The sequence below is a fragment of the Lithobates pipiens genome, unplaced genomic scaffold (genome assembly GCF_037356315.1).
Source record: "Lithobates pipiens isolate NorthernLeopardFrog02 unplaced genomic scaffold, aLitPip1_a1.2 Scaffold_8, whole genome shotgun sequence".
Classification (NCBI taxonomy): Eukaryota; Metazoa; Chordata; class Amphibia; order Anura; family Ranidae; genus Lithobates; species Lithobates pipiens.
In genome coordinates, this window is record NW_027507903.1 from 155,914,747 (window position 1) to 155,941,521 (window position 26,775).

General features: G+C 40.7%; 1 protein-coding gene across 3 annotated transcripts in view; it reads right to left on the reverse strand.

The window, feature by feature from the left end:
- Nucleotides 1-26,775, reverse strand: part of USP6NL (USP6 N-terminal like) — a 243,202-nt gene that overhangs the window by 77,103 nt on the left and 139,324 nt on the right. For all 3 annotated transcript variants that reach the window (XM_077471856.1, XM_077471857.1, XM_077471855.1), the window contains 4 exons: nucleotides 21,128-21,167; nucleotides 15,894-15,974; nucleotides 8,916-9,023; nucleotides 1,315-1,424 (listed from right to left, as the gene is read on the reverse strand). In XM_077471856.1, coding sequence (XP_077327982.1) covers nucleotides 1,315-1,424; nucleotides 8,916-9,023; nucleotides 15,894-15,974; nucleotides 21,128-21,167 — 339 coding nt within the window. The remainder of the gene's footprint in view (nucleotides 1-1,314; nucleotides 1,425-8,915; nucleotides 9,024-15,893; nucleotides 15,975-21,127; nucleotides 21,168-26,775) is intronic.

Here is a 26,775-nt window from a genome sequence, read left to right on the forward strand (position 1 = left end):
TCTATTTTCATATATTTTACCTACACTGAACTGAACTATTATACTTTTTACATTGTATTTATGATGCCAACTGTGTGACAAATAAACTCACACTTACTTTTAAGTCAGTTTGACTATCAATGCTATTGATTCGGAAACGCCTCTGAGATACAGAATATTAGACAATAATAATATTCTTCACTGCTACAAAGACATTTGGAAACATAGTATATATACAGTTAAGTAGTTCCCAGATGTGTATAGGTTTTCTTGTATTGATGTTTTTTATTTTCAGTATATTTATAATTATGTTTCATTTGTATGTAGCACCGTGGTCTTGTGAGATACGACATTTCGTTCTACTGTATGTTCTTTACGTGTAGTAGAATGACAATAAAGTTTGACTTGACTTAAATGAAACTTTTCCTTTAATAGCAGACATAAACGTGGACAAGAATTTCTATAGATAAAATGACATTTGACATAAAATACAAAGAAGCAGCAATGCACTAAATCCTAAATTTCAACAAAAATATTGCCAAGAACAAGGAATATTGCAAGTTATGAGTTATCAATAACAAATGCATACCTAAAATAATTACTGCAACATATAAAAACAAGGTTTCAGTTTGTTACCCTATCAATATTGATGGAAATTTAGAATTTACAGATATACTATAGAATATAACAGACATATTTGTCCACAGTAACCCAATTACTAATTCTCTTGATCCTTGATCAAGGAATATAGTTCAATACAGAGTAATCCCATGCTGCAAATTTAGACATGCAAGTACAAAAGTGCTAGGTAAGCAACGAAGACAGATCTGATAATGTCTAGCTAGCTTTATTGAAGCTTTACAAGGTCAGCTCATTTGGCCAATAAGTTATGTAATCTCAGGGACGACACTACCAGAAGGCATTTTTGAGGCAGTGCCTAAACCAAAAGTAAAAGAAATGAAGCATAGCACTTATAGGTACTTTGAAGTAAATAAAACTGCAGCATTAAAGGGAAAATAATGCGGAACGTCCAAAGACTCTCTGCAGCTATCTCTGTCTATCTCTCTGGTGACTGACTGTGCAGTCCAATGCTAGTTCTGCATAAAAAATAACCCATGGGGATCATGTACGTGGCAAATGCACCCAAGTGCAGGAGTCCTTTTGTCATTTTCATATAGCCATGATCTCCTGCAGAAAAGGTATGCAATGGTGTACTAAAAATGCTAAAATAATTAAATAGTTTTGTTTTTGCTGCGTCACATTCTGTTACAACCTCTAACACATAACGATAATAAATAAAAATACTATATTACTATAAAAATAACTTTTCCTTACTTTACTCCATATCGATCTCTGAACATAATGTGATCTCGAAATGTTCGGTTAACATCCAGGTCAATCTGTCTGATGTCAGGTGACAGACGTCTTGCTTTCAGTTTCAGAATCTGCATGGAAATACAGTAAGCAATACACAAGGCATTTCGGTTAAAGTCAACCAGGTAACTCTGCATATCACTTAAAGGGCAACTCCACTTTCATGGGGGGAAAAATAGATAACAAATAAAGAAAAAATAATATAACGCATATAATTGCGACACTAATCATATTGTAATTGTATGTCATTAACCAGATCCCGACCGGCGTGCGCCAATGTACGTCGGCAGAATGGCACGGGCAGGTATATTGGCGTACAGGTACGTCCAATTTTTATTGCCGCCCTGTCTGCGGCGCGCTCGCGTGCCGGTCGGGACCCCCGTCAGTCCGGTCGCGGGTCTCGCGGACTCGATCGCAGTGGGCATACCCGTGATCGTCTCACGGGGCGGCTGAACGGAGAAATGCTGTTGTAAACAGCATTTCCCCATTCTGCCTAGCAACTAGTGACCCTGATCTCCGCTCCATGTGATTGGAGCAGAGATCAGCGTTCACTAAATGAAAGCCCAGCCCCCCACAGTAACACACCCCTAGGAACACTTAACCCCTACACTGCCACCCACTGGTTAACCGCTTCACTGCCAGTGTCATTTACACAGGAATCACTGCATTTATATAGCATTGATTGCTGTATAAAATGACAATGGTCCCAAAAATGTGTCAAAAATGATGTGTCCGCCATTACTAGTAAAAATAAAAATAATAAAAATGCCATAAAACTATCCCCTATTTTGTAAACGCTATAACTTTTGCGCAAACCAATCAATAATCGCTTATTGCGTTTCTTTTTAACCAAAAATATGTAGAAGAATACGTATCGGCCTAAACTGAGGGAAAAAATTTTTTTTTTATATATTTTTGGGGGATATTTATTATAACAAAAAGTAAAAAATAATGCGTTTTTTTTCAAAATTGTCGCTCTATTTTTGTTTATAGTGCAAAAAATAAAAACCGCAGGGGTGATCAAATACCACCAAAAGAAAGCTCTATTTGTGGGAAAAAAAGGACGCCAATTTTGTTTGGGAGCCACGTCGCATGACCGCGCAATTGTCAGTTAAATCGACGCAGTGCCGAATCGCAAAAAGTGGTCTGGTCTTTGACCGGCAAAATGGTCCGGTCTGAAAGTGGTTAAAAATTACCTTTCCTTTTCAATCTGCAGCTCCGTAATTTTCTGAGAATGGATTGCAATATGGCTACCTGGAGTTATTCTGTACACAGAGTGTGTACTGACCACTCCCCAGAAACATTTCCTACTTGTGCGATTGGCTCACCAGTTTTCCCCGAAGTCTACACTAAGATACTAGTCAGATTTCAGGCATCCCCAGCAACAAAAATGTCATTTTTGGAGAGATACTTTCAATAGGAACAAGTCTAAAGGGATACAGGCCCAGCAGATTTCCTCATTAGTGGTCTGCAGCTGCATAGCCGACCGATAATTATGAAACCACTCCCATTAGACCCACTTAGAACAGAGGCACAGACAAACACAAAGTGATATCTTCAGAATAACAAAATGTAGGAATCTGCAACAAAGGTTGTTCTAATCCTTTCAATGTACATAGATCTCCTGGGGGGTTCTCAACAAAATTGGAGTTACGCTAAAGAAAATTAAAGTGGCTGTCAAGCCTGAAGGGTATTTATTGTAACACATTCTCTGCATTACAGTAAATGCAGAGAATGTGCAGCTTTCCCCAACCCCCCCCCCCCCCCCATACTTACCTGAATATGATCCGGAGCTGCTCTCTCCCACTCCCTCAGTGAGAACAGCTGGAGCCATCAGCTCCTGCTGCTGTCAAACAAATCCAGTGATTGGAGGGGGGGAGCGAGGCCGGTACACATGATGTGTGTCAAAAGACACACAGAGTGCGGCTCATGATCAATTCTGCACGAGTGCCACCAGAGGAAGTATCTTACTCTGGTGGCACACACAGAAGAGGAGCAGCCCAGACTGCTGGAGGGGGACACTAGAAGAGGTGGATTAGGGCTGCTCTATATTTCTAATAAAATATAACTTCCCAAACACTATTTTTATTTTTTGTAAAGTTTTACAGAACCTTGCAAAAATATTAAGATCTTTGTAAACTCTCCCACGTCACTGAATACCAAATCCTGCAATATAATGTACACCATCTGCTTTTTACTCCTTTTCTACTGCTTCTTGATCATTGCCCTGTAACGCACCATATACATCATCAGATTTTCTTCAGATTTTTGTCTTCAGATTTACCAAAACCATGTAGTGCAAGGGCCTGCCTAACTGGATACAAACTGAAACTCCTAAGGTTTGACCTCATATTATATGGTTTTGGTAAATCTGAAGGAAAAAATCTGCAGAAAATCTGATGTGCGTATGCGGCTTAAGTCATCATGGGGGCCCTTCTGACATGATACCAGGGTAGTCACCAATACATAGAGAGACAGCACAGGACAAGTCATGGTAATACTACAGGCAATACCGATGACTAGTCCTTTGCCCTCTGCTTGCCTTTTTTGGCACAGCATTCAGAGTTCAGTTCCTCTCGATATAATAATAAACAACAAATTACTGAATGGCCATCATAGAGCATTCTACTGGGTAGTAAAGCAAGAGTAAGGAATCCATTTTAAAGATGTGTGTTATTAGATGATTATACACTGGCAAAAAGAAAGCATCTGAACCCCTCGGAATTACCTGGTTTTCTGCAGATATTTACCATGCAATGTGATCTGAACCTACTGTTATTTGCAATTGAGGTTCACATACTTTGTCACTGCAACTCACAAAATATCAAACGGAACATACAGTCTTCACAGGGATACAATTACATTTAGCCACAAATCTGGTAATTTGATTTAAAGCTGATCTTCAACTTTCAGTGTTTAGTTTGTTTAAATTACTTACTTCACCAATAAATGCAGCGGCTGGGAGCGCTCTAAATACTGTATGTAGCTCCAGGTTGGCCAATCAAACTATTTCAACACCACTAAAAGTTGGAGATCAGCTTTAAAAAATTTCCTGAGCCAGGACAGTATTAAAAAGGTAACTTGTACTGGAAAAAATCTGCCACTTCTTAAAGTGTTACTAATCCCATAACAGTAAAATCAGTCTGTATATGCAGTAAATCATGCTGGTTATATTCACTGTGGATATTAACTAGTGTGTATAGCCAGAGTTAATTATTTTTATTTGGGGGGGGGGGTTGGCATGTTCTCAGCCCAGGGCCAATCAGCAGTGTCCAGACAGAGGGTCGGGGGTCTTGCAGCCTCCTAGGTCAGTGAGTGGAGAATGAAAGCTCCTTCTACAAGCTTTAACCACTTATCCGCCAGACACTGATAGAAGTCATAAGACTGCTATATACTGCTGATGAGAAAAGCTATTTATCAGTTTATATTTACTAAAATAAATTACATTCCCCTACACATTTCTGTGTACTATGGGAGACCAGCTTTAGTGAATGCAGGGTCCTGGGTTTAGTAACACTTTAAGGCCTTCTGAAAATGCTTGCAGCCTGGTTGTGACTGGCTTTAACACCGTCAAAATTCCTTATTTGCATGTTTGCTCCATATTTCCATTGTATCAGCATGACAGTCAGGCAACTCTCATTATTAGAAGAGGTCAGCCATGGCAGCTTAGGTTTCCTTTGATGAAATCTAATACAAGTTCAGTTGTCTAAATCAGTGCTACATCAAAAAGAAGAGTCCGCCACGGGTATTGCTTTATAATATGGCATCACTATAAAACACAGCATCTATACAAAGCTTTTATACGCTACACTTTCAAATAAATCATGTGACATGATTCTAATATGCAAATCTATTTGCCTTTACATCCATGTATATTCTTGTTGATCTGCAAAACAAAGTAATCATCAAGAAAGGGTAATGGTCTTAGAAAAGTATTTGGATCTGTAAAAATAAACCCTGATCTTATTGCAGATAAAAGCACAGAAAAATCAAGTAATGTCTATAAATGGAGGCTTTTACAGATAAATACATTGCAAAAAATATGTTAAACACGTGCTGTTAAAATGAATGGTCTGAAGGACAGGGTCTCCTAAAAAAAAGGAGATTCAATTTTCTATTTTCTTAACTTAAAAAGCCAAATTTAAAAAAATTCACCCAAAAAGGAGAATGCATGCATTCTATGCATTAAAGCGGGGTTCCACTGTCTCCGTTTTTAGTTTTTTTTTTTTGCATCATGACAATGATTAATATATGTAAAGATATAATTCACTTGTTCATTTTAAAAAGAATTCTGCAGTCCGTTTTCGCCACAAAAACAAAGTTATAAAAGTGTATGCTGACGGTTGTTATCTTGCCTGTGCGCATGGACCAGCATGCACCACCCATTCGATCTAAGATCTCGCACATGCACAGTCACCACAATTTTGAGCGCCGTCAACAGCTCCGGTTGCCATCACAATGGGTGTCGTCGTAGAAAGTCCCGCCCCGTTGACATGGCAACCTAGCTGAGCAAGTAGTACAAGAATCTTGCGATAACTCGTGCCAGGCCGCCGCACTGGCTCCTGGGAACTATGACACAAGCTCCCAGGAGACAGTGTGGATAGAGGATATTGTGAAATACCCACACTATCCCCGCGATACCCATAGACAGGAAATGCACAACTTAAAATAAAAAATAAAATAAAAAAACCTTCCGTTTTGGATTCAGGACATGTATTCAATCCATTTTAGATATTATGTTAAAATCGGGTGGAGCTCCGCGGTGAAAAACCTTCTGTGTTGCAGCAGCCCCCCAGAGCCCCCTTTTTCTTACCCGAGTCCTTTCGTTCCAGCAACGGGTCCTCCTTGGCTAGATTGATAGCAGCAGGAGTCATTGGCTCCCGCTTCTGTCAATCAAATCCAGTGACATGGGAGGTGGCACTAGGTCCTGCTATCTGTGTCAATGAACACAGCAGCAAGACTCGGGAGCACGCCCACATGAGTGCCCCTATGGAAAGTAGCTCTCCGTGGGGTGTATTCCAAATATTTCTACCCTACTCCCATGAAGAATGACCCTGAAGCTTGAAAAAAAAAATAATAATAATTACTTTTTAAAGCTCTCCACACATTTTTTCCATTCTGTGACACATTCACTATGCCCTACGAATATGCACTGCCTGTGTTACACATGTAGCGGGGTCTCTTTAAGAACTATAAAACTACTGTTCCCAGAACCCCGCTGGTTCCCAGGATGCTTTGAGTTATGCCCCATAGACTTATGGGGGAGGAAATATAAGGAGGGGGAGAGGCCTAGTTCGCTCTCTTTGGACACCCCCCCTCTCTCCTAGCCAGAGGAGGCCTGTGCTGAAATGCTGAAGGCACAAGGCCTAAAGCCTGGGCCTTGTGCTCTTTTCCAAAGAGTCCTCTGCCAGCTTAGCTGCACCTGAGAGACATTTTCTCATCTTTGCTGCAGTACACCAGAAGGATTGAAGACTCGGAGGTCGGTGGATTCCTGTTCCTAGACGAAAAGGCAGAGAAACCGGACCTGGACTTGTCCGGGTGGTGAGAGCTGTTTAAAGACAGATGCTTTATCTTTATTATTAGTTTGGATTACAAAGTTGTTCTTCAAGTGCACCACCGAAAGATTGCTAGGGAATATTGTTTTACTGGACTTCCATCTAGATCAGTCAGGCCTGACTGCATAGGTAGACAGTGCTGGGTGTTAGTTTACCCATGTGGGGAAGTAGCTGAAAAAGGGCAGCGCTAGAGTTGCATAGCAATACTTTATTATGCTGATTACTCTGTTTATCTTTATTACTGGTTACTGCAGGGACCTGATTATGTGTTGCAATACAAATGTTTGATTCATGTTATTCCTTTTATAAAAACAATAAGTAAAGTCAGTTATATACTTTCAAGGATTGTCTATGAGCTTGAGTTATCCACCCACGCACACACACATATTTAGAGTATAAGTGATTTAATGTGTATTGCTAGATACTAACTGTGCCAAAGTGGGTAGTGCAGATTGCCGGGGGGTTGGCGGAGCTGTGCTCAGGACCCAAACCAAACTTGCGGCCCTCTTAAGTGAGGGTATCGCTATACACATTTCACAGAACCTGCTGTCTAAACAACAGACGTGATAAGAGAAGGAGTTTCAGGAGCGCAGTCAGCAAAAGAATCACTGTTTGCAGGCAAGGTGCCATAGGTTATGTAGTCCTTAGAAATGAAATGTAAACCAAATGAATGAGCAGAGGAGAATCTGGATAACAAGCAGGAAATCCAGGAAGATGCGGAAAACACTGGCAAGCTAAAAGACAGCACTCACAACATAAATGGAGATTTTAAGAAAGCTTATATCATATTGTTAAAAAAAATAGTTTTCTAGGACATTTCCTCGTCCCATCTTTATTTCCGCAGTGGTGAATAATAAATGCATTAATTTTCTAAAGGTAAGCAGGAATTAAAATTTTATATCTAGGTGGTGGTGACTTCTTCGTTGGGACTTCTTTTGGACTTTTTTCACTTTTTTTTAATCACTGTGTGCACATTGAATATATCTCTACTCAGAGGAAGGAGCATTTTTTTTATAACCATTTCACACCTGCGGATTATTCACTGCTGTGCACTATGTACTAGTATAATTTATAATTTGGGTTTAAGCGCACAATTACCATTACATTACAATTTATTCAGCGCCAACAGTTTATGCAGCACTTTACAATGTAGATGGGGACAGAACAATTACGATACAGTTCAATACAGAAGGGACAGGGAGGGCCCTACTCATAGAGCTTACATTCTAAAAGGTATGCCAGATTTTTTTTTTGAAACATTGCTGACTTGTAAAACGATCGCACTTAGATGGATGCAGACTTCTACCCTTACCACTTTCCAACAGATAAACAAAGTCAGCCAAATGAAACCTTATGAAAAGATCAACTATTCTAACAGAAACTGCCCCCAGCAATAACCTAAAATATGCAATATTTGGTGTAATTCTACTCTTACTTTGAATACCAATGCGAGTTGACCCGATAGTGACTGTGGGAGAGATTTATTAAAGCTGGTGCACTCAGAATATGGTACAGCTGTTCATAGTAGCCAACAGGCTTCTAACTTGAACAGCTTGTGCAATTGAGCTTTGGCGATAAACCCTGGAAGCAGATTGGTTTCTATGCAGAAGTGTACCTGATTTTGCACTCTCCAGCTTTAGTAAATAAACCCTAATGCGTTTAAAACCTATGCACACCGTCTTGTTACAAGGGCACATTTTTTGTCCAATGTTTTTGTGAATTGTAACAAACAAAACTGAGCAGCGGTTTGCTTGTGTATAATTTATTAAGGCCCATTTTCCTGTTACAGCAATGCAAAAGCAGAAATGCTTATTCTTCTGCAATGGTGGAACGTATACTTTGTCACTTTACAATCTATGGAATAAACAATGCTGATGTTCTAACATGAAAGTGTACACTGACTATAGGATTTCTTTGGATATAAAAGGTAACTATAAAATTCATGGTCCTGGAATGCACTGTTCACAAAATAGAAACAGCTGACTAAATTAGGAAGTTTTGATTTACCAGATAAAGGTCTTTTCTCTCATCTTTCAGTTTCGGTACATCTAGGATTAGTGACCAGACTTGACCTCTGAGCTGAAGGGGAATGCCTTTGTAAATTCTTCTGTGTAGCTGAACAAAAGCAGCATATAGACCATGATTAGAAAAACAGCAAAACACAGCTAAATTAGATTACATGCATAGACAAAAAATAATCCATATTATATAAAAAGGTAAAGGATGACTAAACAGACAGTTATCTGACCTGGCCTATTTTGCCCAGGCTGAACAATGATGCCAACAGCTCATCAGTAGCTAGCCTATTGCCCACAGCTGACCAATCTTGGCAGGAACATTTTTGATCATCATATTTTGAACCAATTGAGATTTGTAGCAAACGGTGTTGTCACACCTGAGTCATATGGATGGATGGGTAATTGAGGATATTCCCGTGACAGATTGTTGGTTACAACTGGAAAAAATCTATTTTTTTTGAGGACTTCACAAGAGAAGACTCCTATAGCATTATTGTAACGATGCGCATTTTGACCTTTCTTTAGTCAGAAGTTCCCAGCTGAGGGGCGCTACACTGCACATGCGCGATTGGATTTTAAACAGACCTGTATGTCCATTTTTCCTTGCCAGGACTATTACCTTGCCAGAAATATTTTATATATTTGCCTTGGAGTTTTTGTACTGCAATTCCTGACTTTTAATAAAACGTCTTGAGAAGACATTCTATACTATTGGAGTCTATCTTTTTTTATATTATCCTGCTGTTCACATCATTGGGATTCGAGTGGATGTCCATGGATCCTTCTGGAGAGGAATGCTGAAGTCTTCCATCGGTGAATCGTGGATTTCACTAAAAGGGCTGTTTGACCCCCCCAAATAAGGGAGGTCGCAGGCTTTCTGGTAAGCTTTTTATCCTAATGAGGTTACAGGAAACACGATAATGAGCACTAAATCTACGTTATATGCTGCACTGTGAAGTCACATACTTGATTTCAGCAATTTATGAACAATTTTTTTTATGTGACTTTGGTTTCCTTCTGCATTGTCGCATGGGACTGCACTAAATTAAATATTTTTGTTGTATATAACACAATCCATCACATTTGCACTGTATAGTTGCACTTTATTTGAATTTATGCTACTTAAGATTATGGTCACATTACACATGTATTATTGTGTTATATTTTCTTCACATATGTTCACATGCATTCTTTTCGTGCCCAAACAACTAGTGTTGCAATTTACAATTTTGTGTGTTTTTATGCGACTTTGTTTTCATCTTGCATTTGTCACATGGGATCGCACTATAACTAAATATTTTGGTTGCGTATAATACAATGCATCATATGTGCACTGAATAGTTGCACTTTATTTGAATTTATGCTATTTAATGTGTATGGTCATATTTCACTTTAATAATACAATGTTATATTTACTTTCGCATGCGTTTTTATGCACAGGTTCAACTTGCACTTAAACCTAGTGTAGCACTATTTTTTGCAGAAGTTCACAGCTATCTGGTGTTACCTGGTGGAGGCTCTTCCGGTTTTCATTAGGCTAAAACCATTCCTAGTTTCTCACGTTGGTGGATGGGGTTGTTTCTCTTCACCTCTTTTTTGGACATTTAGGTTTCCAATTTCACACTTGGAATTTTTTTATATGTGTGTTTTTGCTCAATATAGGAGTACTATATAAGTTTGTGGGGTTAATTTGGTTTTATTCAAATTACTAAGCAGTCACATTATTTATACTTTCATGCACTGGAAATAGCACAGCATGTTTTTTTTTTATATTTCGTAGTATGTTAGCAGCTTTTTACATGTAATAATTTTTATATACCTAATCTTAGTTTACATTACTTGACACTACCAGAAATTGCTATTTACTTTAAGATTAACCACTTGCTTACTGGGCACTTAAACCCCCCTCCTGCCCAGACCAATTTTCAGCTTTCAGCGCTGATGCACTTTGAATGACAATTGCGCGGGCATACAACACTGTACCCAAATGAAATTTTTATCATTTTTTTCCCCACAAATAGAGCTTTCTTTTGGTGGTATTTAATTACAGCTGGGAGTTTTATTTTTTGCTAAACAAACAAAAAAAGATGCAAAAAAAAAAAATCATGTTTAATAGTTTGTTATAAAATTTTGCAAACAGGTCATTTTTCTCCTTCATTGAAGTGCGCTGATGAGGCGGCACTGATGGGCTGCACTGGTGGGCACTGATAGGCATAGTTAAGGCAGCACTAATAGGCACAGATAAGGTGGCACCGATGGGCACAGATAAGGCAGTACTGATGGGCACAGATAAGGCGGCACTGATGGGCAAAGATGGGCACAGATAAGATGGCACGGATGGGTGGCACTAAGGGGCACTGATAGGTACCACTGATAGATGGGACTGATGGGCACTGATAGGTGGCACTGCTGGGCACGGATATGTGGCACTGGGGTGCAGCACCATTGTTGAGGCAGATTGTGGGCACTGATGGGTGGCACTGATGGGTGGCACTATGGGCACTGATGGGTGGCACTGACGGGGGGCACTTATTTATTCCTGAGGTGGCACTGGCAGGGGGCAGGTGGGCACTGGTAAGCTGGCCGTGATCGGGACTGATGTCCCGATCACGGCCGCCGGTGATCGGCTCTTTTTTTTTCTCCTCGCGCTGTCAGTGCGAGGAGGAAAAATAGCCGATTACCGGCTCCGTTGTATCACATGATCAGCTGTCATTGGCCGACAGCTGATCACGTGGTAAGGCGTCGGGATCGACCCCTTGCTCGGATCCGTGATCAGGCGAGTTTCAGACGCGCCGATCACAGAGCGTGCCGCGCGCGCCCCTCAGGGGGCGCGCAGGCCGCTCGTGCACAGGACGACGTCAATAGACGTAGTCCTGGCAAAGGAGGTCTGCACTGTAGCCGTCATTTGGCTATAGCGCGGATCTCTAGTGGTTAAACATATACAATGGACTGATCTAAGCATACATTTTTTATTCACTAATCTGCACATCTGATTGCCCTGTAACGTTACATATCTCCTATTTACAACTCAGAGGGGTCGATTTACTAAACCTGGAGAGTGTAAAGATTGGTTCAGCTGTGCCCGGTGTCCTATCATATATGCGCAGTACACAGCACACAGATTCCAAAAATAGGCGAAGATGAGCGGCGCCTGCGCCTTTAGTGCAGGTTCTAGCCTCACCATCCAAGTGGACATAGAGTTGGAATAAAAAAAGAGCCGAGCGCAGCGAGGCCGAGCCCTAAGCGTGGCAAGTGAATCGAACCAGCGAGGGGCCCTCTAATATAGCCAGCCCTATGTCCACTTGGATGGTGGGGCTACCACCTAGACTCACGGCGCCGTTCATCTTTGGAGATTTTCTGAGGCTTCTTCTGCTCCATACTGCGCAAGCGCTGCACAGTACGGGGTGGGCAGTATCCGATGGCAGAACACTATATGCCAGAACACTGGCAGCCAATCAGCTTCCAACTTCCGCTTGTTCAATTAAGCTTTGACAAAAAAAATAAAAAATCTGGAAGCTGATGGTTTCTATGCACAGCTGTACCAGATTTTGCACTCTCCAGTTTTAGTAGATCAACCCCAATGACTGAACATGGGTGGACCACAGAAAAGAGGAGAAAAAACAAAACAAAAACAGGTAATACAGGAAAACCACTGAAACAGGTTTCAAAAGATGTAATAAGCCTATTTCTTTGGGCAGAACATGATTTACAACAATAAATCACATCATAAGTAATCTTCAAATGTTAATTTAATAATTTACTTTACTAACCGCAATATTGGAGCTTTTGAAATATTTTATAACCTTCTACACCTTGCTGCCACACTCTTGATTTACACATAATAGTTTATCAAGCACAGGTTCATGCTGCACATGAGATACAGATGTACAATCATCAAAATCCTTAGGGCACGTCAGTCTTTGTTATTCACATCAGAACTTCTATACAAGGAATATACTTTCAGGCATTTCCAGCAGTGTGAGAGAAGCGGGTGAAAGAGGTTATCTGCTGCATTACTTCAAGACAAGCTGTTTTCAGAAATCTAACAGAACCGAAATGTCAAGGCAGCATTAGCAATGCGCTTAGAATAAAGCACAACCTAGGAATTCCAGAAGGCAACACCTTCCAGAAAAAAATGTGGATTCAAAAGGTTATCTGGCACAATAAGGAAAATTATTTTATTGGGGTTCAAACATTTAGACAAAAAGGAACATGAACTCCACTTTTCTACACAAACGTGTATAGTGAGATGTGTTTCCAGAGGTATGGAAATTGCTGAGATCCACCACATTGTTGGCTTCTTGGTCTACTGGGAAACCTCTCTGAAGTGTTTATGTTATGTTTCATAGAGAATTAAATCACTGTTGATTTAATGCTTTTTTTTTTTTTTTTTTAACAAACAGAAATATACTCCTTAAAGTGTCACTAAACCAACATCATAAAAAAAAAAAAAAAACCATCAATAAATGATGTACTACATGTTGTTCACACTCAGTCACTGTGAGATTGGTTTTCTGTATTCTGCAAAAAACCTGGTTAATCCTGCTGTTCTCAATCTCTACCTTCTGTTCATGTCCCCAATGCAGTTGGGTATTCTGGGAATCAGAGGTGGCATCTTCTGCACATCTACTTTTCAGTGAGTTTCTATGCTGAGCATTTCCTATCACATCTGTGCAGCCCATGTGACTATAGAGTCATACATGTGGGTGTATACACATAAATGACAGCAAACTCGCTCCTCCTCCATTGCCCACTAACCACCTACACAAAATGGGGGCTCCATATAGCATGTAGATTGATGGAGGCTTCACTTCCCTATTTTTCTAAAAAAAAAGGCTGGATGAGTGTGAAAGCCTATGACTGGCAAAAATCTACACACACCATGTTATTGCCCAAAAAAAATAAAGATTGGGAATTTAAATATATATTTGTAGGAGGATTTAAAACCGTTTATTGATATTTATTTTTACTCATCCCAAAGGCTGTTTCTTTTCTTTAAAATGTGATCAGCAGCAGAGGACTAAAAGCTCCTCCTGCTTATGTTTCTCTACAGACAGGCTGGGAAGAGCTGGGTCACATGACAGCTGTATAGGAAAAAAGTACTTTTTTATTAAAAGAATTACATTACATTACAGAAACAGAAAGGATCATGTAAACTAAACAGTATGTGTTTAGTATCACTTTAATGTTAAAGGTAAAACAGCAAAGTAATTTAGGTTATATAACTAACTGTATACCAAACAGGTGTAGTGCAACGCACACCTAAATTGATATACATAAATGAATAAAATGACATCAAATTCATGCCCTCATATCACAAGTTCTATTAGCAACAACCTAAGAAACATTAAAAAAAAGGTACAACAATCCACCAAATATCACCCCATCATTTTTTTTTTAAGTAAAAAATAAGAATATCAAATTCATGCAGAAATATTTCCAATAATTAATGTATATAAAATAGTCCAACAAGTATCCAAATTATACATAATAGTCCAATGTGGAAAGGGGCTATAGATCAGTAAAGACAAAATCCTAGCACAGTGATGGCGAACCTTGTTGCCACTACATTTCCCATGATGCTCATTCATTCTGCAGTGTAGTTGAGCATCATGGGAAATGTAGTTCCAAAACATCTGGAGTGCCAAGGTTCGTCTTCACTGTCCTAGGAGGTGGAGTCCCGTATGTTACATCATCATACGGCCATCTCTGTACTAGGCCGAGTGCCAGCGATTGTATAACACATGCGACAAACGGCTAGCAATGGCTTTAGTGCTTTACTTGTAAGTGCATTACCCTTTTCTTTTATATTAAACAAGAGTTTTAAATGGAGAACACTAGGGGTTTGTGTGCGCTTTTTATGCCTACATGCATACAGGTCATACAATTAATCGATCTGGATAGGAAGCAATGAGGCTTCACAAGTAGCAACTGTTGACTCCATTTCCCTGGGAAAACTGGGTGTTGTGACCTACTGGTGATGCAGGGGCCATGACAGTCAGGTGAGAGGTGGTGGAGTCACTATTTTTAGTTTGAACACAGTGGTGTTTATTTTGGAAGCTGGATCTTCTTCACTGATTAAAAATCCTTTCCCACATTGGATAATTATTTATAAATTTGGACTATTTTCTATACATTAATAATTGGAAAAATGTCTACATTAATTTATTATGTTTTTTACTTTTTAGTTAAAAACAAAATGGAGTCATATTTGGTGGGTCGTTGAACATTTTCTGTTATATTTCTTCGGTTGTTGCAATACAGCACTTGTGATATAAAGGCATGAATTTGATGTAATTTTAATAATTTACAGCTATATGCACGGTGCACTGCACCAGTTTGGTATAAGGGGTTGAATCACTTATAGGCTTTGGCAAGCGATTTGTTTAGCACACTTGTTTTTTTTATAATTAGTAGATTGTGCTGATTGATCACAGTTTGTTATATAACTAACTGAAATGAAAGTGGAGGGAGCCTGCAGCAGTTGACTAGAAAACATATCAGTGTTCTAAATGGATTTCTTTTTACTATCAGGGCAACAATTTAAAAGAATGGCCCCAAAGTCAATATTTGACTCTAGTACCACATCCAGGCAGTAAATTGGTGGTCTGTAGGTCTCAAGCAAAAAGCAGTTCTTCTCACCAGAATTCCATCTCCTAAATCCCATTCTCCCAAACATGCAGTCACGCATCTCCTACTATTGGAGGAGCTGCAGTCTTATGTTTCACATTACGTTCTTTGCAATGCACAGAGAAAGAAAAATCTCAACATGTAAAGAGACCCTCGTACTGGTGACAACAGTTAGATAAACTTCAGAAGTCCTGATTAATTCTTCACAAATGGAAGTTGACAAGTTTTTAAATCCCCGGGTTCTACCCAAAAGGGAAAACATTTTGGATAGACCTAAATAATTAATCATTTCCATTTGATTTCTGTTTGATTCTACGATCCCCCAAAAGTTTATTACCTTTTCAGAGTTCTTGTACTTATCCCAGCTCTTCAGCATTTTCAGCCATTTGGAGATCCTTTCAATTTCTAAAATTTTTTGCTGAAAAAACAATCAATAATTAGCCAAAACACTGTTAGAAAAACAAACTAACAATCTATAGCCAAGTAAATCCCACAAAGCTAGAACAATCAGTAAAAAGAGAAAGAGGCGCCTGTATATATCTTTTTGTACACCTAGCCCTGGGTATTTCAGGAGCTACTATATTCAGGGACACTTGATACGATGATACGTTATATTTCATCTCCAATAAACTGACATTAAAGTTGATGGAGCTGTGTTTGCCGTCTGGAATTTCAGAACACAGATTTCCAGCACAAGGGGGGTGCAGTTACCTGGATAATCCAGGTATCTGCACCCTCTTCCGGGACAGACCGCCGCAGACCCCTCCCCCCCCCCCGTGTTCTGGGAAACACACATTTCCCAGGACACAGCGGGGACCAGAAGAGACGCGCAGTGCGACTCGCGCATGCGCAGTAGGGAACCGGGCAGTGAAGCCGCAACGCTTCACTTCCCGATTCCCTGACAGAGGATGGCGGCGGGGGCAGCAGAGAGACGAGCAATCGCTCCTCATCTGCCGCCAACATCGCTGGACCCTGGGACAGGTAAGTGTGATTTTATTAAAAGTCAGCAGCTGCAATATTAGTAGCTGCTGGCTTTTAATATTTTTTTTTTTTTTAGGTGCAAAACCGCTTTAACCACTTCGGCCCCCGGAGAGTTTGGCTGCTCAATGACCAAAGCATTTTTTACAATTTGGAAATGTGCTGCTTTAACTGGTAATTGCGTGGTCATGCAATGTTGTACCCAAATAAAATTTGCATCCTTTTTTTCCCCACAAATAGAGGTTTCTTTTGATGGTTTTTTCCCTCTGCGATTTTTATTTTTTGCGATATAAACGGAAAAAGACCGAACATTCTGAAAAAAAAAAAATATATTTTCTACTTTGTGTTATAAAAAAAATCCAATGAACTCAATTTTAGTCATACATTTAGACCAAAATGTATTCAGCCACGTCTTTGGTAAAAAAAAAAAAAAAAAAAAAAAAAGAAGAAGAATGAGTTATAGTGTCTACAAACTAGGGTACATTTTGTGGAATTTACACAGCTTTTAGTTTATGACTGCCCATCTCATTTCTCGAGGTGCTAAAATGGCAGGGCAGTACAAACTCCACCCAAATTATCCCATTTTGGAAAGTAGACATCCCAAGAAAATTGCATGTTGAGCCCATTGAATATTTTATTTTTTTGTCACAAGTGAAAATAAAAATAAAAAAAATACAAAGTTGTCACTAAATGATATATTGCTCAAACATGTCATGGACATATGTAAAATGACACCCCAAAATACACTGCAATTGCATTGGGAAGATGGGGCTTTGGACCGTATGGAAGCAGAAGGGCTGTGACTATCTCTTCCTGGAATTTTAGGAAGGAACCTTTTCGTCCTGAAGCTTTGTATAGCACAAAAGCATTCAGCAGAGCCAATTGTAATAAATATACAGACACATTTTTATACCAGTGCCTGGCCTTACGGGCAATTAGGTACGACGCCAACAACTGGTCGTTGAGTTTCCCCCCCATCCGACGTTACGGTTGTATTCTTGGACACTAGGGATGAGCTCAGGCGTGTTTGTATGGTCCACGTGCAGAGCCAGCCAGGAAGTAAGCGCAGCACTGCGCTAATCGCAGGCAGCTAGACATTGCCTGATCTCTGCAGCCGCGTGACTATCTCTTCCCTTGTAAACCATAAAACTATATTTATAGCCTGTTGCCCTGTCACAGAGCTTATACATCTTGACCACATATCTGGCACATTTGCTGGGAAGATGCTGTTTGATAGACAAGCGACCAGAAAACAATCAGGGACTCATCAACGCAGACAACTTGATCAGCAGTAAACAAGGCTGCAAACTGCTAGTTGAAGTGGTTTACGAGGGGCCGAATTACGTGGAGCCGATCTTATCCAGGGTCACCCCCCGAGCACGACAGTTCATTGTCACTGAAATGTATAAACCACAAGATCTGCTCATATCGTGTCCTGGTCATGGAGGCAGAGAACACAGGCATATGGTGAATTGGGTCAGTGGACCAATGTGACCGTAATTCATTATTTTTAGTAATGCCCATGAGGAGGAATAGGCCCATGGAGGGCCTTAAATTCGGAAGCCGTAAAAGGTCTCCAATCTCTGGTAATGATCAACTGGGGATTAGTGGCGATGAACTGACTAGCATACAAATTGTTTTGGTCTACAATAGATCTATAGAGATCTTCTGTGAAAAATAGCAAATAAAAACCAAGTGACGTAAAGTCAACTGTTTCCACCTGAATTCGGGGTTGGACAGTGAATGGGGAAAGTACAGGTGCTGCAGTAGTGGTGGGCTCCCAATTCGGATTGGCAGCAGGAAGGGCACTTTGGGCTTGAGGGGTGTTTGTGTTTGTCTTCTTTGTGAACCGCACTTACTGAACTCACCGCATCACCCCATGATACTACATTGCTGGTTTGATTACGACCAGGATGTACTAGGCCGCTGGCATTTACCAGTTTACCAGGATGAGCAGCATTAGTACTGGCTCTCTGCTCCTTACGAGATGGGTTAGATTAGGGTTAGGGTTTCCCCTTCAACAAGGTTAGGATTAAGGACCTCCTCCAAAGGTCAGCAGGCAGGTCCCTAGAGGTCAATGGTCAAGAGGCGTGGCTGACCCACCCCCAAAGTGTTCAGCCTACCCCAAGTTGGGAATGAACAAGTGGGGGAAAGCGCTTAGTGACAGGGGGTGATCATGGGGTTAACTGGGGGGGGGGTGACAAGTGTGTCTATGTGTACTGTGTCAGTGTAGTGTTGGTGCAACTTACTCTGAGATGTCTTCTATCCTCTCTCTGGAATGGAAGAGAGTTCCACAAGAGGACAAGAGGAGATGACATCACTTCCCCTGCCTGTGTTTACACCTACACAAGCAGGGGAGGATTTAATTCGTCAGGACCGATCAGCAGATCCAGGGCAGAAATCATTTGCCTGGGGACTGATCGGTTCTGAAGTTAATGCGTTCCTTGCAGCCGCCTGGGGGTGTGCGCACCCGATGTACAGCTACGACGCTTCGCCCCGCCGAGCCAACATGCCGCAGTATAACTGCGGCGGATGGTTCAGAACTGGTTAAAAGAGAACTGGGGGTTTTTTTTTCAGATTAAGGGCTGGTTCACACCACAAAAACGAACTCCAGATCCGTTCTGGATGCGTTCCAGTGCGTTTTTGGTGCATTTTTGATGCGTTTTCAGATGCATTCCAGGTGTCTCTTTTTTTTCCCTGTTTTCGACTATAATAGGGTCCAGTGTGTTTGTGATGCATTTTGATGCATTCACGTGCGTTTTACTGCGTTCTAGTACAATGTCAGGTGAAAAATGCAGCATGTTCTACTTTTTTTCTGGAACTGAAAAGCCCTGGAACTGACTGCACTGGTGTGAACTAAGCCATTGGAAACCATAATACCTACTTTCCATGCGTTTTTGATGTAGAACAAAAACACACCAGGCTGCATGTGGTGTGAACTGGCCCTAAGGCTGCATTCACACCTGAGCATATCGGTTTCAGGCTGTTTTGCAGCATTTTTGTACAGGCAGTTTCAAGGTTAAAAGGTCACCAATGTAAAAGCTGTAAAATGCCTGTAATTTGCCAAAAATAAGCTCATGTACTTTTTTGAGCTTCAGGAGTTTTGCTTCAGGCAACAGAACGCTCAGACGTGAACAGGGGTCAATGAAACAAATGGGATTTTGCTTGCTGGGGCGTATAAAGGTCCTTTCACACGGGTGTTTCATACGTGTCTGTTTTTCCTCCATCCGTTGGCGGATCAAAAACTGACATACATGTATGTCTATGGGCTAGCGGACGTTAGCGAATGATCATCTGCTGACATCCACCTCCGTTAAGTTCAGTTTTTTTGAGATTGAAGAAAAACCTAATTTTTCTTCCATTTAAAAAATGGATATTAGCGGACAACATCAGCTTACATCCAATCCGCTGACATCCATTTTTCACTCAAAAAATGGCATTCAGTTTTTTAATTAATTCAGTTCAGTCACTTTTGTAAAAAAAAAAAAAAAATGATGAAAAACAGAGGTCAGCGGACATGAAAATGGATGTAAAAATTGACATAAGTATCCTTTTTTTTTACCAAAAAAAAAAAAAAAAACGGAACTAAAAAACTGAACGCCCGAGTGAAAGTACCCTACGCCTTTTATTTATTTTACAGCTGTGTGAAAAAAGCCTTATGCCCCATTCACCGCGTTTTCAGGCAGAAAATCGTGTGATCTTACCACGACTTTTGCAGCGTTTTTACCACGATTTTTATGGAGTTTTGCCACGATTTTGTGCAGGACAAAAAGGTCACCAATGTAAAAAGAAGAAAAACACCCAAATCTGCCTAAAAAAAAAAAAAAAGTTCCAGAACTAGTTTGAGCTTCAGGCGTTTTGGAGTGGAGATGTGAACCATCTCCACAGAGAATAGGCTTCAAGCTACAAAACGCCCAGTTGTGAATGGGGTCTTAGCGATCTAATTGCAGAGCATGTTTAGGCACCTGTGTGAATGGCTCTTTTGAAAACAATGCAGCTATATTCAGATCCATAATTAAAAAAACACTTGTAAATGCATTTTTTACAGACGTTTGAATGAAGCCCAAGCTTTGGTTCACACCTACGTGGATTGCGGTTGCTGCGTTTTGCCTATGCATTTTACTTTTTTTTTTCATGCGTTTTTGATGAATTTTTGATTTTTGGGAGGTGTCTTGTCATGTAGAAAAATCTGCAAAAACGGAAACGCATCAAAAATGCAAGCACTGCGATTCTGATGCATTTCTGCTGCATTCCTGTTAAAGTCTATGGGATCAAAAACGCAATTTGCTACAGGCAAAAAAGTCCCTGACCCTTTCCAAAAAATGCACAGGTTGAAAATGCACAGATGTGAACATGACCCATAAGGAAATCATTTTAAATGAACTGTAGTGTGTTTCTCCAAAACGCAAAATGCACTGCAAAACACATAGGTGTGATCCTAGTCTTATAGTTTGATGATTTGTTTAGAACCAGATTTCAAAATCAAAGACCAAGCAATCAGGAAGTTCGTGAAGTTACATACCGCAACAGGTTCGTAGCTAATCCCACCCCCCAAAAAATTGTAAGAATAAATAGAAATCGTAAAAAGTATACCTTTTCTATTGCTTCATCGTGAAATGGTAGTTCTTCTTCACTGTATAGGAGACAAAAGGACATTTGTTAAGAAAGATGCTAAAGGAGATGCATCACATTTCTCATCCTGTTAGAGGCAGTATAAGTACAGGCAAGTCTTCACTCCAAACAAATGACAGAAAAGAAAATTTCTGAAAAAAGCATTAAACCGTTCTGGTCCCTGAAGATTCTGCAGCCATGAACAGTCGTAAAAAAGAAGTTATACAAAGATCAGCCATAACATTAAGACCACTGACAGGTAAAGTGAATAACATTGATTACCTTGTGACAAAGCCATCTGAAAATTGGTTGGTTGCCTAAGGCAGCAAATGAACACGTTGTCCATGAAGTTGATGTGTTGAAGGCAGAAAAATTGGACAAGTTTAAGGATTTGAGGAGGATCAAATTGTAATGGCTAGAAGACAGGGTCAGAGCAACTCCAAAAATGCTATATGAAGATGCTCCCAATCCGCAATCTTCAGGACCTACCAAAAGTAGCCCAAGGAAAGAAAGGAAAGCGCTGAACCTTCGGACAGGGTCATGGGCAGCCAGGGCTCACTGATGCTGTGGGGAGCAAAGGCTGCCACCTGTAATCTGATCCAATTGAAGAGCCACTGTAGCACAAATTGCTTAAAAAGTTAATGCTGCTTCGATCGCAGTTTGTTGCGTATGGGGCTGCCTAGCAGCAGACCGAACATGGTGCCCATGCTGACCCATGTCTAAAGCCAAATGTGCCTACAATGGGCACGTGAGAATCAGAACTGGACCATGGAGCAATGCAAGGTGGTGTTCTGGCATTATGAATCACATTTTCCTTTACATCAGGTGGATGGACAGGTGTCTTTGCATCCCTTACCTGGGGAAGAGATGGCACCAGGATGCAGTATGGGAAGAAGGCAAGCCGGCAAAGAGAGAGTGACTTAAAGTGGTTATAGAGGTTCAAGGTTTTTTTTTACCGCCATGCATTCTTTGCCTCAATCTCGAGCCCCATCTCAATCCAGCGATGTGCACAAGCGCCCCAGCTCTCCGGGGACTCTGCATTGGCTGTCAATCACAGCCACTGAGCCAATAAGGAGACAGAAGGGGCAGGGCCAAACCGTGACTCTGTATTAACAGACACGGAGAGCCGCAGCTCGGGAGCAAGTTTGCTCAGATGTCCCCACTGCAAGCTGCTTGCTCTAGGGGCACTCAACAGAAGGGAGGGGCCTGAAGCACCAGCGAGGGACCTGAGAAGAGGAGGATTAGGGCTGCACTGTGCAAAACCACTGCACAGAGCAGGGGAGAATATTTTTTTTTGTTTTTTGTTTTTAAAGGGACTTTTATATCACTTTAAAAGACCGGCTACTGACGGTTTGGTGCCAGACACCACAGCGTAACTTTAGATGTCTAGTTGTGTCCATACCTCGATGGGTCAGGACTGTTTTGGCAGAAAGTATAACTTACACAATTTTAGGCGGTTATGGTGGAGGACAGAATGTTATGGCTGATAGAGAAAAGAACTGTAGGATTGAGACAACACAGCACACACACACACACACACATAACACCAAGCATAATAGAAAGCCAAATAAAAAGCCTAAGTTTAGTTTACAAGGGACATTCCTTAACATCAGTGTGGTGTGTCCCTTGTGCTGCTGGTTCCTCCTCCGATCCCACACTTGCCAACTTCAAGTGTGGCAAGGGAACTGAGGGAGCTGTGTCAGGCTCATTAGGAGAGCCTGACTATATCTGCCCTTTCCACCATGCTCTTCCATTCACAGATCCCACACAGGTCTGCTTCCTCCATTTATAGACCGTGCTTCAATCATATAAGCTGTAAGTATGGCATACATGAATAGAGGTGGGAGGACAGGACAGGCATAGTTGGCTCTCTTGCCAAGAGCCTGTGAGCCCCTTAGTTCTATTAACCCTCACTGCACTGAGTGGGGGCATCAGAGATGGATGTTTTCACCTAAACCAGGGGTCTCCAAATATTCTAAAACAAAGGGCCAGCTTATTATTCTTCAGGCTTTAGAGGGGCTGGACTGTGGCCAATAAGAGTAGAAAATGTCCTGGCATCTGTAATGCCCCATTATTGCTTTCAGTGGGAGTAATAGTATGCCATCATCGGTGTCAGTGGGAGGAATAGAGCCCCACTGTTGAGGTCAGTGGCAGGAATTATGCCACATTGTTAAATGTCAGTGGAAGTAATAGTGCCCCAAGGGCCAAGGTAAGCAGAGGGCTGCAGCCAGCCATCAGGCCACAAATTGGAGACCACTGACCTAAACCATGAGAGAGCAGCACAAGGGACACATTACACTGATAGTAAGAAGTGTCCTATGTACCTTCTTTTATTTACAGTTTTACAAAAAAGAGCACATCAAGGATATTTCCATTCTGATACATTTGTAGAATTAAAGGGAAAGCTTTTTTTTACTGGATGAGGGAGGGGTATAACCCCCATCGTTTTTTTTTCCATCTGTGTCCAATTGAGGATATTTCCTTTATTTCCTCCCCCATAGTCAAAACAGGATGCGAGAGGAGATTCCTCCAAAGTGAGGGTATCCCTGGTTGTCACCAGGACTAGTATACCCATTGAAAGATTTCCCTTCCATTCCTGTTCTGTAACAACTGAACATTTGGGATTTTTCTTTTACTCTTTGTGATAAAAGTAAACAGAACTAATAGAAAAAGGTGAAATTTTCCTGTGCCTAAAGGTGTTCTAAATTTAAGAATCTAAAGCATATCCACTCTATACAAAAACAAAACAATGTTGCCTTTAGTTAGTTATACTTTCATTAGTTATCTTTGACTCTGCTAGAAGTTTAAAAACTTCTCTGCTTACTCAGTGTGTAAACCTTAAAATGTAACTAAAGGCAAACCTTTATTTAGTTTTGGATAGAGTGGAGAGGGATTAGAACTTCGGTCAGGTTTTTATTACGGTCTGTGCACCATTAGAAAGATTGATCCTCTAGATTTGTCCCGGTCACCATTTTCACAGAGAGTGAAAATGAAAGAATTCTTCAAACAGAGATACTAGTTATGGTGACAACCAGGAATTTCTCAAACTTTGGATGGATGGCCAATGGCTGAGAGAGCCAACGGGTGTGCTCTGCCAGAACACAATAGCTTAGCGGGGAGACCACTGGACTAACAAGGAAAGAAAGAAAAACGGTTTCATTCAACCCAGCCCACTGGGTTGAATGAAAGAAAAACAGATAGTGTGTAGTAGGGCTTTACTCTTGTATATTTTTGTTGATTTTTTATTTTTTTGTTTGAAAACTATTCCAAACCAGTACCACAAAGATAAAAATTAGAACTGAAATGTTCATCAGTGTGTGATAGGTAGCGAAGAATGATGGCTACCATCAGTGTTGCCACATGTCTGAAAGTGTGACGAAATTCCACATGAAAGCAAGACGTTACATCATTAGAGCCCAACTTCAGCCCAGACTGTTTCTTTTAGGTTTTGGATAGAGTGGGAAAAGGCTATACATTCTATACGTTTTTTGTTATTTTTTTCTGCCAAGATTTAATTACAGAGATGTATTTTTGCCATCTACAGTGGTGTGAAAAAGTGTTTGCCCCCTTCCTCATTTCCTGTTCCTTTGCATGTATGTCACACTTATGTGTTTCGGAACATCAAACCAATTTAAACAATAGTCAAGGACAACACAAGTAAACACAAAATGCAATTTGTAAATGAAGGTGTTTATTATTAAAGGTGAAAAAAAATCCAAACCATCATGGCCCTGTGTGAAAAAGTGATTGCCCCCTAAACCTAATAACTGGTTGGGCCACCCTTAGCAGCAACAACTGCAACCAAGCGTTTGCGATAACGTGCAATAAGGCTTTTACAGCGTCCTGGAGGAATTTTGGCCCACTCATCTTTGCAGAATTGTCCTAATTCAGTTACATTAGAGGGTTTTCGAGCATGAACGGCCTTTTTAAGGTCATACCACAACATCTCAATAGGATTCAGGTCAGGACTTTGGCTAGGCCACTCCAAAGTCTTCATTTTGTTTTTCTTCAGCCATTCGGTGGTGGACTTGCTGGTGTGTTTAGGATCATTGTCCTGCTGCAGAACCCAAGTTCGTTTCAGCTTGAGTACACAAACAGATGGTCGGACATTCTCCTTCAGGATCTCTTGGTAGACAGCAGAATTCATAGTTCCTTTTATCACGGCAAGTCTTCCAGGTCCTGAAGCAGCAAAACAGCCCCAGACCATCACACTACCACCACCATATTTTACTGTTGGTATAATGTTCTTTTTATGAAATGCAGTGTTCCTTCTACGCCAGATATACTTGGACACACACCTTCCAAAGAGTTCCACTTTTGTCTCATCGGTCCACAGAATGTTGTCCCAAAAGTCTTGGAGATCATCAAGATGTGTTGTGGAGAAATTGAGACGAGCTTTGATGTTCTTTTTGCTCAGCAGTGGTTTTCTCCTTGGAACTCTGCCATGCAGGCCATTTTTGCCCAGTCTTTTCCTGATGGTGGAGGCATGAACGCTGACCTTAACTGAGGCAAGTGAGGCCTGCAGTTCCTTAGACGTTTTTGTGGGGTCTTTTGTGACCTCTTGGATGAGTCGTCGCTGCGCTCTTGGGGTAATTTTGGGCAGCCGGCCACTCCTGGGAAGGTTCACCACTGTTCCATGTCTTCACCATTTGTGGATAATGGCTCTCACTGTGGTTCGCTGTATTCCCAAAGCTTTGGAAATGGCTTTATAACCCTTTCCAGACTGATAGATCTCAATTACTTTCTTTCTCAATTGTTCCTGAATTTCTTTGGGTCTCGGCATGATGTGTAGCTTTTAAGGATCTTCTGGTGGACCTTACTGTGTCAAGCAGATCCTACTTAAGTGATGCCTTGATTGTGAACAGGTGTGGCAATAATCAGGCCTGGGTGTGGCTAGAGAAATTGAACTCATGTGTGGACAACCACAGTTATAGTATGTTTTAACAAGGGGGGCAATCACTTTTTCACACAGGGCCATGATGGTTTGGATTTTTTTTCACCTTTAATAATAAACACCTTCATTTACAAATTGCATTTTGTGTTTACTTGTGTTGTCCTTGACTATTGTTTAAATTGGTTTGATGTTCCGAAACACTTAAGTGTGACAAACATGCAAAGGAACAGGAAATGAGGAAGGGGGCAAACACTTTTTCACACCACTGTATGTTCACCAGACCAGGATGTAAGTGGAGGGTCTTCAACAAGCGAATAGACCGCAAAAAAAACACTTTTGGTTCCTTTTTTTGTATGCTTTTTGGTCATGGTGTGAGAAAATAAATAAAAAGGAGGGTTCTAATTATCTCCCACAGGTAGCTTTTTCAGCAGGTAACTTCCCCTATGCTCAAGTGCTTCAGATACACTCTTCTATTGTATAGCTCATTAGTTTCCAAACAAATATTATTTAAAAAAAAAATAATAAAAAAGTAGGTTTATTTTGAGACATTTAGATAGTATATGCTATAGTAACAGCTATCAATGAATCCGTTAAATTAGTTCAACTTTTAAGCTGTGGAGAACAGACTCCAGAAGTATATGTTATTTTTATTTAAATGAGCTGAGAGAACGCTGACAATGCCAAACCACTCTTGTCTGCAGATGGTGAAGTGACTTTGCAATTTATTTATTTCAAA